This window comes from Mustela erminea, chromosome 2, assembly GCF_009829155.1.
Source record: "Mustela erminea isolate mMusErm1 chromosome 2, mMusErm1.Pri, whole genome shotgun sequence".
Lineage (NCBI taxonomy): Eukaryota > Metazoa > Chordata > Mammalia > Carnivora > Mustelidae > Mustela > Mustela erminea.
The window spans coordinates 19,042,290-19,054,752 of record NC_045615.1 but is presented as its reverse complement, the minus strand read 5'-3'; the positions used below and the strand labels follow the sequence as shown (position 1 = coordinate 19,054,752).

Here is a 12,463-nt window from a genome sequence, read left to right as displayed (position 1 = left end):
CTATAGAACCTACTCATTTCAGGAAGCCAATATTTAAGCTCTACAGTTTGGATTTTACTTTGAATTCCTCTGTAGGTTTAAAAGGCAAAACATGTTAAGTTTTTTTTCTTGACAGAGAGCGAAAGAATGAGAAGGGTGGGTAAGGGCAGGGGGAAAGGAGAAGCAGACTCCCCGCTGAGCAAGGAGCCCCATTAAAGGGCAAAACGTTTAAAAAAAACAAACAAGCCCTGTTGTAAGTAGTGGCAAACTTGGTGTAATTCTGAGTGAAATAATAAATATATATATGCAAAATAATTATTTTTAAGGAAAGAGAAGCAGTAGATTTGATTTGAAACTAGATTTTTCTAAAGAGTGATTCTGAAGTCGTTTTCTACAAAATGTACAAAATTTAATATTAGGGGAAGAAATTCATTTAGGTCACAGTAACTTTTGTGTTCTTGAAAAACAGCACAATTAGACATAGACTCTAAACACTGAGGATTCAAAATTAGAAATACCCAGGAAACCAATGCAGGTGTCATTAACTGCTTGCACCCAAAGTACTGAAAACAAATTTCTTTTTTTTTTTTTTTTAAAGGTTTTATATATTTGAGAAGAGAGAATGAGAGAGAGAGAGAGAGAGAGAGAGAGAGGAGGGGGAGGGTCAAAGGGAGAAGCAGACTCCCTACCAAGCAGGGAGCCTGATGTGGGACTCATCCTCGTCCCATCCCGGGACCCAGGATCATGACCTGAGCGGAAGGAAGTCGCTTAACCAACTGAGCCACCCAGGCGCCCCTGAAAACAAATTTCCAAGACAGAAATGTCAGTAGTTTGCGATGGATTCTTAACATCTGGCCTGCTTTGCTCCCATTACTTAACTTCATGTCTAAACCTATGGTAACCCTACACTTTTCCTCTCTTGCCCCACAAGGCCTCAAGACAGGAGTTCAGTTGATGATTAACCATGTATTTTGATAATTAGGACACCTGACATGGTCGTATTGTAGCAAATGGGTTCTGGTGCCACAGAAACACGCTGAATGAATTCTGGGTTCTAAAGCGTAACGTGTCATTCCACTTTGATGGGTAGAAAGTTGAGTTGGAAGCCTCCAACACGACTGGAACCCATGGCAAATCCAGCATGTTATCGAGCAATTACAACACGAATTTTTCAGAAAAGATATTTTTCAGAAAAGATATTCTAATTTTTTCCGACCAGTGATATCACTTTGTGCTGGGGTGGCGCAGCTACAAGGGCGGGGTGAACAAAGTCTGTGGCAAAGGCATCATCTTGCCCTAGTGAGGGAGCTGTACTTCTAATTTTTCATAGGAATCAGCAGTCTACGGTCGATTTACGGACAGCCTGTGTCGTCCTGCACTGTGCCAGTTCCCTGAGACTTCGTCAATTAGCTCTATTTTCTGCTTAAGCCGTTAAAGCCACCTCCATGGAAACGCCAGAAGAGGCCCGGGCGCGGGGTGGGGGGTGGGGGGGAGGGGAGCAGACAGGTGCGCCCTCTGTTTGGGAATACACAAAGGGCCGACCTAGCCGCCGCTGTGTCCCTGGCAACTCCACGCACGCAAGGCGCGCGCACTTCTCGCGGCGCCGCGGCGCAGTGGGCGGCCCTCCGGGCGGGCGGGGTAGCGCGCGCAGGTCGCCGCGCGTCGGCTCGCGGACACCCTCCGCCTGCTCGCGGACGCGGTGCCCGGGAAGCGCGAAGCCGGCTCCCGGCGACGGCGGCCGCGGCGCCCGCGCTGTAGGGACTTGTAGTCCGCGTGCCTCCCCGGCACCTCCCCCGGGTAGGTCGGTCCGCGCGTCCCCGCCCGCCGCAAGCCGACTTCCTGCCGCCGCCAAAACTACACCTCCCGGCGTCCTCTCCGCCGTGCGGCCGAAAGTGAAAACAAATTCTGGGCTGCGAGGGTGCTGCCCTCCGCCGGGCGCCCCCATCCGCTCCCCGCCCCTCCGGCGCCCTCCTGAGAGGTGGAGAAACGAAAGGCCGCGTCTTTCTCTCTCGACTTCTTCGGCTCCCAGGGTGGGGAGCGCGCGGGGGACGCAGGCCTCGCTTCCCCTGAGCCGGCCCCGCGCACGCGGGAGGCGGGGGTTTCCTCGCCTCACCCGAGTCGGGACGAGGAAACTTGTGGGGGCGGCGACCCCCGGCTGTGTTCCTGAGCCGGGCAGCGAGGCCGCCGGGAAGTGACTTCTCACGCTTGGGGTTTCTTTAGTTTGCCCCCCGTTACCGCCGGGCGCGTGGTCCCCCGGGAGGCGGCCGCGTGCGCACAGCCATGCATTAGGCAGGGCTCCCCTATGCGCGCGGGGAGCGCCGCCCGCTGCCTCGGGCCGCCGCTGTCTGCCGCCGCCCGCGGAGCCCGAGCCCGAGCCGCCGCCCGTCCTAGGCCGGGGCGTCAAGGAGCCGGGGGCGCGGCCATGTGGGGCTAGTCCGCGCCGCGCCTGGCCTGCACAAGGACCGGCAACATGGAGGCGGCCGTCGGCGCTTCCGACGGGGGGGACCAGGGCGGCGCGGGGCCCCGCGAGGACGCGACGCCCATGGACGCCTATCTGCGGAAACTGGGCTTGTATCGGAAACTGGTCGCCAAGGACGGGTCGTGCCTATTCCGGGCCGTGGCGGAGCAGGTAATGGGGTGGGGAACGGGAGGAAGCTGGGTGGGAAAGCGGCGGCGGGCAGCTGTGCGGGCCGCCCACGTCCGGGGCAGCGCGTGGCCCGGCTGGCGTCACAGCGGCCCATTGTAACGCAGGAATGGGATGCTGCCCTGGGTTTGGAAGCTGTAAATCGAAACTTAAAAACCCGTAAATTAACTGGGTGTCGTCCCTCCCGGTGAAGAGGTAATGAGGACAACCTGTGAGGCCTGTTGAGCGCGTGTACAGTTGATTGATTGCTGGGGACATGGCGAAATGATATTTTTCCATTCTGGTCCGCGTTCACCTCGGTTTTATAAGCACAGCGTTCACGCCAGTAAACCAGGTGTTTACTAGAGGAGGTGGTGCGCCAGGCGGTACTCGCAGAGCATTGCTTTTTTCTGCTGCTGGACTTTGGAATGTCGGGGAGTCTGCCCGTCGATGTCCACTTGAATTAAGAGCGGAAAAATGCAGTTTGGGAACGTCAGCTTTTTAAGAATATAGAATGTTTTAAAAGAATTGTCTTTGAGTAGATTCCACTCATTGTTATGCTCTGCAAGGTATGCTGAAAATAATTTACTTCTTAAAAGTCTGATGTTAGGGATTCTCTAGGCTTTTGACTGAATTATTCCTTGCTAATGGTCAACATGACTTTCTAACAAGGAAGAATTTTTCTTTTAAGAAAGAGATTTTCCGCGTTATATAACACCGTGTAGTTGGTATGCAGTCACCGAAATCCATCCTATATTTGAAAAATAGCTGCTGAAATAGTTGGTTAAAAGTCTCATATTACTGTCCTGGTGTGTATTTCATACCTTTCACAGTTTGCTTTTCTTCAGCTTAAGATCTCTTCCTATCATCTCTTTCCCTCCCGTGGAGTTTTTATGATTTTTTTTTTCCCCTCTCACCTTTTTTTGAATGCTAAGTAGTTTTTCAGAATTTTTGTGAGTCAGTGTTTTACTTAACATCTGTAGTCTGGTCTATCCTTACTTTTTTCAACTTATAAAGGCGAGCCATTTATTTTTCAGGGCCCTTGCTTTCACATCAATATCAGAAAATCTGTTTTTCAACGAGAAATTGACTTAACTGCTTTAGCTTTGCATTATGTTGCAGGCGTTGTCATTCATACATTCTGTGTATAACTCCCCAAATCCAGCCCTGTCTTTTTCAGTTCATTAGATTTCTCTCATTTTTAGAAATTTAGGATGTTCCAATGTTGTTGTGGGATATGTTCACACACTCCCACCCCAGTCTTTACTATTAGTAGATAAACAATCTGTCCCATTTGTGAATTTTCTGGATCTCCATCTGTCCTGGTGTTTCTGCCTCAGCCTCCCCGGACTCTTCAGCACCTCCGGAAGCGGAACGAAGAGGTGGAAGTGAATTTAGCCCTTATTTACACATAGTGTTAGCTCTAGCAAGAATTTGGTTAGGAAGAAGGGAGAAATGAATGAAAATAAGGGAAGTTTGATGCTTATTTGGCATTGGATTATCCCGATCCTGGTTCATAGTGAAGTAGAAAAGTGTGTCTCGTTTCCATATCCTGTGCCATAACTGGCAAACTTGGTTATACAGAAATCTCTCTTAGGGAGGATGTCTATTTTTAAGTAGAAGGGGGCAAAGTTAGTGTCACTAAGAACTAACTCATTGTTCACGTCATATAACACATTTTATTGTATCTCAGGATTTAAATCAGCCATAAAGAAAATGTCTTCTTCAATTATGCGATTGTGATTTTTAGTATACTGAGCTTAGAAAGCTTAATACCATGAATTTTGAGGGAAATTCCTTTCTTTAGCAGACATGAATTAAGGATATAGCCTTCATGGCTAAAGGCACAGTTTGTGTATTGGGGTGGGGAGGGAAGTAACACCAACCTCAGACTTAAAGGGTGTGCTCTATAAAAATATGTACAAAGGATTTACTTTTTTGCCAACAGTTTTTCCAATAATATCAAAATAAATTATCATTTCTAAGAAGGAGCCAGAGTAAATAATCTAAATGGCAATTTTTGGGAGGTAGGTTGAGAGGTACTTGAATTAGGAGTCTCCTTTTCCTCCAAATTACCTGGTTTAGATAGGCCCTTCCCTTTTTACACTTCTGGACTTGGGCCTGCAGGAGGCCTGACCTGAATCAGCTCTGTGGCCGTGGAGCTAAAAATAGGGCGCTCTTAGAGGATTTGCTAAAGCAGTGTGTCTCCGCCTTTCCTAGTGTTTATCACTATCTTGTCCCAAGTAAAGATTGGAAAGTCTCCTATTTTCTAGGTTATTTTCTGGCATATAATAATTTGCAGAGATACTTGTCTTAATATTCACATTCTTCCTGTCCTTGAACTTGCACAAAGTTGTACTTTTTAAACAGTTGTCATTTAACCTTCCTTCTCTTGCAGTGCTTGGCTTTGTAAAGCTCCAGTACTCTACAAGTTATGAAAGTTGCTGAGAATTTTGCTTCTGAGTGACAGGTTCAGATTTCATGTGTTAATAAGACCTTTTTAAGAGGAGAAAAAACAGATATGTTTGTCATTGTTTTTAATGGGAGGTAGGCTTTAATCAGTTATGCCTGCCACCTGTTGCTAGGTAAATGGCTCTAACACTATCTTCAGTTTGCCAATGGCAAGAAAGCCCTATCGGACAACATTGGTTTACTCAAATAATATCTTTATTCATATTTACTCAAATAATATCTTTATTCAGTAGTGTCTTAGGTAGCTTCTGTGGAAGAAGAGTTGCTAAATGTCACTTGTTGAATTGGCAAAAATATTGTGTGGTGGTTTATTTTTCTATATGGACATTTCTTCTAGGGCTGGAAGCTTAGAATGTGTAAAGATGCTTTTCAGTAGTTTCCAAGATAGCAATATAGGAGTACTTCGTTAAGCTGAAAACCAGCTGTATGCTGAAAACAAACATTGCTAACCTCAGCTAGTACATCTTCAGTGTACTTTAGTGTAAAGACATAACTAGCTCTCTCCAGACAGTCATGACTCTCTGGTTCTGTGAGTATAAAGATTTTATTTATTTATTTATTTATTTATTTATTTTAGAGGTAGAGAGAGATGGAGAGAGTGCGTGTGTGGGGAGAGACAGAAAGGGAAGGAGATGGGGGAGAATCTCAAGCAGACTACACGGATTGAGAAGTCCAGTGTGGGGCATGACGCGGGGCTCACTTTCACGACCCTGAGATCACAGATCATGACCTGAGCTGAAACCAAGAGTTGGACATTTAACTGAGCCACCCAGGTGCCCCTCAGGTTCTGTTTGTATAAATGAACCTTGAATGTTATCCAGAGACCTGTAAAATGCAGTTGGATCCTCCCTTTTCCTGAATTCACTGCTCATCTGAGCGTGAGGAAGAATCTCTCATTTGGACCTGTAACTCCTTTTTTTTTTTTTTTAAGATTATTTATTTATTTATTTGACAGAGAAATCACAAGTAGGCAGAGAGGCAGGCAGAGAGGGAGAAGCAGGCTCCCTGCTGAGCAGAGAGCCTGATGTCAGGCTCATTCCTAGGACCCTGGGATCATGACCTGAGCTGAAGGCAGAGGCTTAACCCACTGAACCACCCAGGTGCCCCTGGACCTGTAACTCTTAAAGCTACTTTATATTAATATAAATTCTCTTTTCAGGAGCCTTACTAGTAGTTGGACATGTGGTTATTTTAAATGGTTCAGGGTCTCCCCCCGCCCCCCAACCCTTTAGGGTACCAGGAACACTTTGATTTGAGACACTCAGTAATAGAAAATAGTTTTAATCTTTTCTTTTAAGCGTGATAGTTAAAGTATTGGAGGCTAGCCAAAAGGGTTCCTAAGTATTTGATTATACTAGTTTCTTTCAAATCAAAGCTTTAGCATTTCAGTAATAGACAAAATGCCCGTTAAGTTATCCTTTCATTGAACTAGTTTAACAGAAGAATACAGAGGCTACAAAGTGAGAGGATTTTGATCATCTTTGTAGTGTGGCTTATTTCAGTTGGTGCTTTAAGATTTTGGGCTGAGGCTCTTGGCTGGCTCAGTTGGTAGAGCACGTGACTCTTGATCTCAGTGTTGGTGAGTTCAAGCTCCATGTGGAGCATGGAGCCCACTGAAAATAAAAACAAACACAAAAAGATTTTGGGCCTAAGAGCAAGTTTCAAGGCCCTTGGGATGGTAGAACATAGCAGCATGTTTGCATCTTGTGTGCTGCTCACTTGGATATTCCTTCAAGAATTGTGGAAGGGGAGCCTGGGTGGCTCAGTGGTTTAAAGCCTCTGCCTTTGGCTCAGCTCATGATCCCAGGGTCCTGGGATCAAGCCCCACATTGGGCTCTCTGCTCAGCGGGGAGCCTGCTTCCTCCTCTCTGCCTGCCTCTCTGCCTACTTGTGATTTCTCTCTGTCATATAAATAAATAAAATTCTTAAAAAAAAAAAAAAGAATTGTGGAAGGGGCGCCTGGGTGGCTCAGTGGGTTAAGCCTCTGCCTTCGACTCAGGTCATGATCCCAGGGTCCTGGAATCCCGCCCCTCATGGGGCTCTCTGCTCAGCAGGGAGCCCCCCTCCCCCCGCCTCTCTGCCTACTTGTGATCTCTGTCTGTCAAATAAATAAACAAAATCTTAAAAAAAAAAAAAAAAAACACTAGGGAAAAAAAAAAAGAATTTTGGAAGCCTGACAACTAAGGATTTGGGAATGAGTACCTTAATTTTTCTGAAACCACAGGGGAATTATATCTCTACATAACATGTAATTCCAAATTATTGGAAAAAAGAAATCTAATTCTTACAGGCTTAAAGGGTCCTGTTGAAGTTGCCTATTCTTGTTTCCAGCAAGTATAGGATGAAGCTAAGCACTATGTGGCAGAGGTTCTGTTAGCCCTGCATTGTGAAGAGCAAAGCTATAGGAAGGCTGGTCAAGAAAGTAAAAAGTATGTTACGTTTACAGTGGTTTCCTCACATGAATGACTTAAAGGAGAAATGGTAGTAAGTACTTCATAGAACGACTTAAGAAGTAGCACTGACTATAGATCACTTCATCTGTGATTAGAGGAAGAGGTGGGAATGAAAAAAGATTTAGAAATTACTAAATGGCAAACAGAGAGAAACTGATTTCTATTGGTTGTGAGGTTATTTAGGGTGTGAAAGTTCTAGCATGCACCTTAAACTCTCTTAAAAAATGTGTAATAGCATGTTGCTTTTCTTTTTCAGGTGTTACACTCTCAGTCTCGCCATGTGGAAGTCAGAATGGCCTGTATTCACTATCTTCGAGAGAACAGAGAGAAATTTGAAGCGGTAATTTGTAATTTTAAACATGGAATGGTGTCTTGACTTGCATTTACATTTCAGCCTTTAGAAGTGGTCTGGTGGGAGTTTCACAGCCTGAATCTTAATGCAGGTTATGGGAAAAAAAAACCTGCTTTATTGAATTTAAATCCAGTTACATACAGTTGTGATTTTTTTAAGCTGTTTTGTGGTTTTCATTTCTTTAGACATTTAGAAAGTTATGATAGGTAAGATACAGGCCTGTAGAAGATGAAAGGATGACTTGGAGAGAATCCTTGAATATTAAGAGTGAGCTTTGTCTGTCATGGTCAGGAAATTGGGTGTCTTGGTTAATTAATAGTTTTCTGTGATTTGTAACTACCTATGAATTTAAAAAATTTCAGACTTGGAGTATAAAAAATATGCTGAGCATAGCTAATACTCAGCCTTTAATTTTATCAGAAGGCATTTATAGATTTTTAATTTTCAGGGTTCATCATTATGAATCATATATCAGAACACTGTAATTATGTAAATAATGATTTATAGTTGCTAGAATGTTGTATAACAACTTACTGTAATTTTCTGAGTAGTATGTAGTAGGCTGTGAAATAAGATGCTAGAGTGGCCTGTTTTCTTTTTACATTGAAAGCTTTATAGGATTTACTAGTACTGGTTTTATGACCTAGAATTAGGCCATTGGACTTTTAATGATACTTTTCCCCTTTGACTGCCAAAAAACCACTGACACCTTGCAAATATCTCAATTCTAAAACTTAATAGGTAAACAGTTCTTAATTTGGTTGTGCTTTTTGGTTGGTGTTCCTGTATTCAAGCCAAATGGTACTACTGGTGACATTCTAGATGTATTCTGGGTGCCATGTTATAAGAAAGGCAGTAATATATTCCAGGAAGGAGAGTCAACCCACTTGATCAGGAGATTTGAGAACTTGTTTTACAAAAAGGAAACTGGTGATGTGGAGGATAGATAAGAGAGAGTATTAGGGTATAGTATAAAAGGGGGAGGGGTGAGGTGAGTGGAGTGCTTTTTACATATTTTAAAGAAATTACAAGTGATTAATCATTATTATTGGTCCCACAGAGTAAAACACTGTTGACAGTAATGGAAATTGCTGTCATTAGTTGAGCACTTCCTCTGTGCCAGGCATTGTTTAAGTTCTTTGCTTATATTTATTTAGCCCTCAACATTTTTAAGAGGTATGATCAGAGGTTGAAAGTTCCAAGGGGAAAAGTTTCACTTTCTTTTTATAATTTATACTAAGCACCTTTAAAGAATTCTTATTGGCCAAAACTGGAAAAGACTGTCATGGGAAGGAGGGTGAGGGTGTGTGCTTTGTTTACTGACAGTGTTTAGTCAGACACTTTCTAACTGATTAGAGAGGAGAATCTCAGATTGGATGCAGGCTTGTATCAGAACACTACATAGGTCTCTTCCAACTTTAAATGGTTCTGTGGGGTTTTTTCCCCCAAAAGTATAAATAATCACCTCATACAGAATTGTGTTGGTGGGATATTTAAAATATATGGCTGTTTTATTATAAGGATGTGTTGAAACTTAAGATACTTTTTGGAAATTTGACAGCATATGATCTAGAAAAGAATCAATCTCAAAAAAAAAGCCATGGATGTTTAAAAGATTTTTATAGACTGGAACATGTACTTTAATGTTTTTATGTATATCAGTTTGCTAAGTTAACTGGGACTATACTTTAACTAGAATTTGGTGTTCCAGATGAGTGTCTTTTAGAGATTTTTTTTTCAGTTAAATTAGTGTGATGGCTAACAGAAATCACATAGCTTGAATAAACTTTTTGAGTTAAACTGTGAAGCAAGCTGTGGTAGAAAAATCTTGTTGGTTCTCCACAGTATCTTGCATTATTAGTTCTCATTTGTTTTTAGTGTGACCTAAGAGACATTATTCATATGTGTAATAGTAAATTAATATTTCTTAGTTAGTATATTGTCTCTGCATTGGCCATTACAAAATACTCCTCTTAAGTGCTTGTTTCTTATATTTGTCTGTTCATGTCACCGACAGTGACCTTGAATTGCCTTCTCCCTCAGTTTGCAAGTCTTTCCTGGGCCCACGGCCCTCTCTAAACAGGTGTCCAGTTGAGTGAGTTCCTCTCTTACTCTGTTCTCCCCAACCAGTTGTCCTGTTTCTGTTGGCTGGTTGGCTTCTATCTTCTCAACGTAGCTTTCATTGCCTTTTCACGCCACATTGTGCCTGTCCACATCCTGTCCAGGAAATCTTTTCTGAAATGTTTCCTTTTTAAAATTCTTTTGTCTGTTTATAATCTTCACTTAATGATTTTTATGTATTTTAATAATTAGGTTGTTTACATGTATTACTATTACTGATGTATCCAAGGTTCATGTAAAAACTTGGTAATTCACTGTGAAAAGATTTTTTGTTTTGATACATTTCTAATAGATTTTTTTTTTTTTTTTTTTTTTTTGCAGTTTATAGAAGGGTCATTTGAAGAGTATTTAAAACGTTTGGAAAATCCACAGGTATGCAGTGATTCTGTAATATATTTTTTCTATTTATTATGTATTGAAGTAATCAGCATTCATTAAAATGTGATGTAGTGTATGGAGGGGTTACAGCAAGTAGTTTTTTTCATAAACATTTCTTAGTTGCACATTTTATGTAGCATTTAATTGGAAGACAGTTGGAGCTGTGTTTAAGATGTTGCCTCAGTAAGGACAGAGTAAGATTTTTAATCTTTGTCAAAATGGCATCTGAATATAGCATAAAAGACCTACAATAACAGTGGTGATGATTTTCGGGATTCTGTATTGGTATGGATATTGGTCTTGGTGGACAGAGTGCAAGGTTTGATTGCTTCTTTAGGCCTCTGGGATGGTAGGTTCTTTTATGGAGGTTCCATTTCCCATGATCAGCTTGAGAAGAGAGACTCTTGAGAGGAAAACGATGGCACTTCCCAAGTCCCACTGCCTTACTTTTCTCAGTCATGTTGAAGTTAAAAGAATTTTTGTTTTTTTCCTGTTTGAAAAACTAATACTCTCTCTGTAAAAATCCAAAATCATGAAATGCCGCACAGAACACCTTGAAGAATGTTCTGTCATCCCTAGAGGTAATTTCTGTTGAGTTTACAATGACATTAGCCAAGGAAGAACCTAAGAAGAGGAGTCGGGTCGGGAGGAAGAGAAATAGTAACTTAGGAGCAGTTTATTTGATTAACAATTGGTGTCTCCATTTGATTCTCTGAAACTAATTGAAGTCCTTGTTGAGTGCCAAGAATAGACAGGCACTCTGGGGATGCAGAGGTAACTGGGGTTTGGGTACTGTTCTCAGGAGTTGCCCTGTAGTATGGAAAAATACCTAATACAGCTGAGAAAGCACATGTCATAAGTCTAGATAATGATGCTATAGGCATTCACAATTATATTTTTACCTAGGCAGGCAAAAGAAGAGATAGTAGGTTGGCATTTGAAGTCTGAATAGATTCTGAATGAGAAATGCCTAGCGTGAATGGTCTTTCTAGGTAGGGAAAATTGTGAGCAAGGCAGATTCAGAAAGCAGTTCAGTTTGTGTTCAGTCAGGGCAGGCTGTGGGACTGGTCATGGAAGAGTCTTCACTGCTAGGCTCAGTATGGAGCTTATCTTTAGGCTAGCATTTGAAGAGTGTCAGCCATTGACTGTCTGCGTCAGAATTACTTAAGGTGGTTGTAAATTCCACTATTCCAGACATGAATTAAAGTCTATGCCTAGGACCTGAGAATGTGGTATTGGGAAACCTTTCAACTTTTTTGAGGCAAGAAGTGAGTTATGTCACTGCTGGGAATCAAGAATAGTGCTTGGCTTCCTTGTTGGCTATCTGAATAGACGGATAAAAGAATATCGGGCAGAGATAGTTTGAAAGTGGAAGAGACTCGAGGTGGGAAGACCCGTTGCATGGTTTAAAAAAAAAAAAGTTTAATACATGGAAAAATGTGCACATTATGTGCAGTGTTAAAAAAAAAAGGAGTATTGTGTTACTCCAGTTCTGGAGGCAGACATCTCTGAAGGTCTTTTCGCTAAATCCACTCCTGATTCCATTTTTATTTCAGTCATTTCAGTACGGAGTTTTGCCCACATATCATGGTCACAGATACCATTTTCCTGTAGCGCCCCCCCCCCCCTTACCTTAAAGCCTCTTTGATGACGAGGATTGTATATTTTTATTGCTTTGGGGATTTTCATAGTTACCTTTAGTTTGGGGTGCTGAACTGAATGTTAAATTCACATTGCATTCTATGTAACATACTGGAAAGATAAATACCAGAATGTTAACTTTATTAATATTCTTGGTGATTTAAAAAAATTTTTTTTAATTTTTTTTATAAACATATAATGTATTATTAGCCCCAGGGGTACACGTCTGTGACTCGCCAGGTTTACATACTTCACTCACCATAGCATATACCCTCTCCAATGTCCATAACCCCACCACCCTTTCTCGATCCCCTTCTCCCCAGCAACCCTCCTTCTGGTGATTTTTGTTCCATTATGGAAAATAAAGGAAGCAACAAAGTCTGTTTATTAACCCCCCCCCACTTTTTTTTTTTTTTAAAGTAAGTTCTACGGCCAACATGGGGC

At 42.4% G+C, this 12,463-nt stretch overlaps 1 protein-coding gene across 7 annotated transcripts in view; it reads left to right on the top strand.

Moving 5' to 3' along the window:
- Window positions 1–1,639: 1,639 nt before the first annotated feature.
- The window catches only part of OTUD4 (OTU deubiquitinase 4), a 57,129-nt gene continuing 46,305 nt past the window's right edge, over window positions 1,640–12,463 (top strand). For 4 of the 7 annotated variants that reach the window (XM_032332399.1, XM_032332397.1, XM_032332398.1 and 1 more), the window contains exons 1-3: window positions 2,196–2,608; window positions 7,784–7,867; window positions 10,322–10,372. In XM_032332399.1, the coding sequence (XP_032188290.1) occupies window positions 2,450–2,608; window positions 7,784–7,867; window positions 10,322–10,372 (294 nt within the window). In that variant the 5' untranslated portion in view covers window positions 2,196–2,449. The other 3 variants (XM_032332402.1, XM_032332401.1, XM_032332400.1) reach the window with 3 other exon arrangements.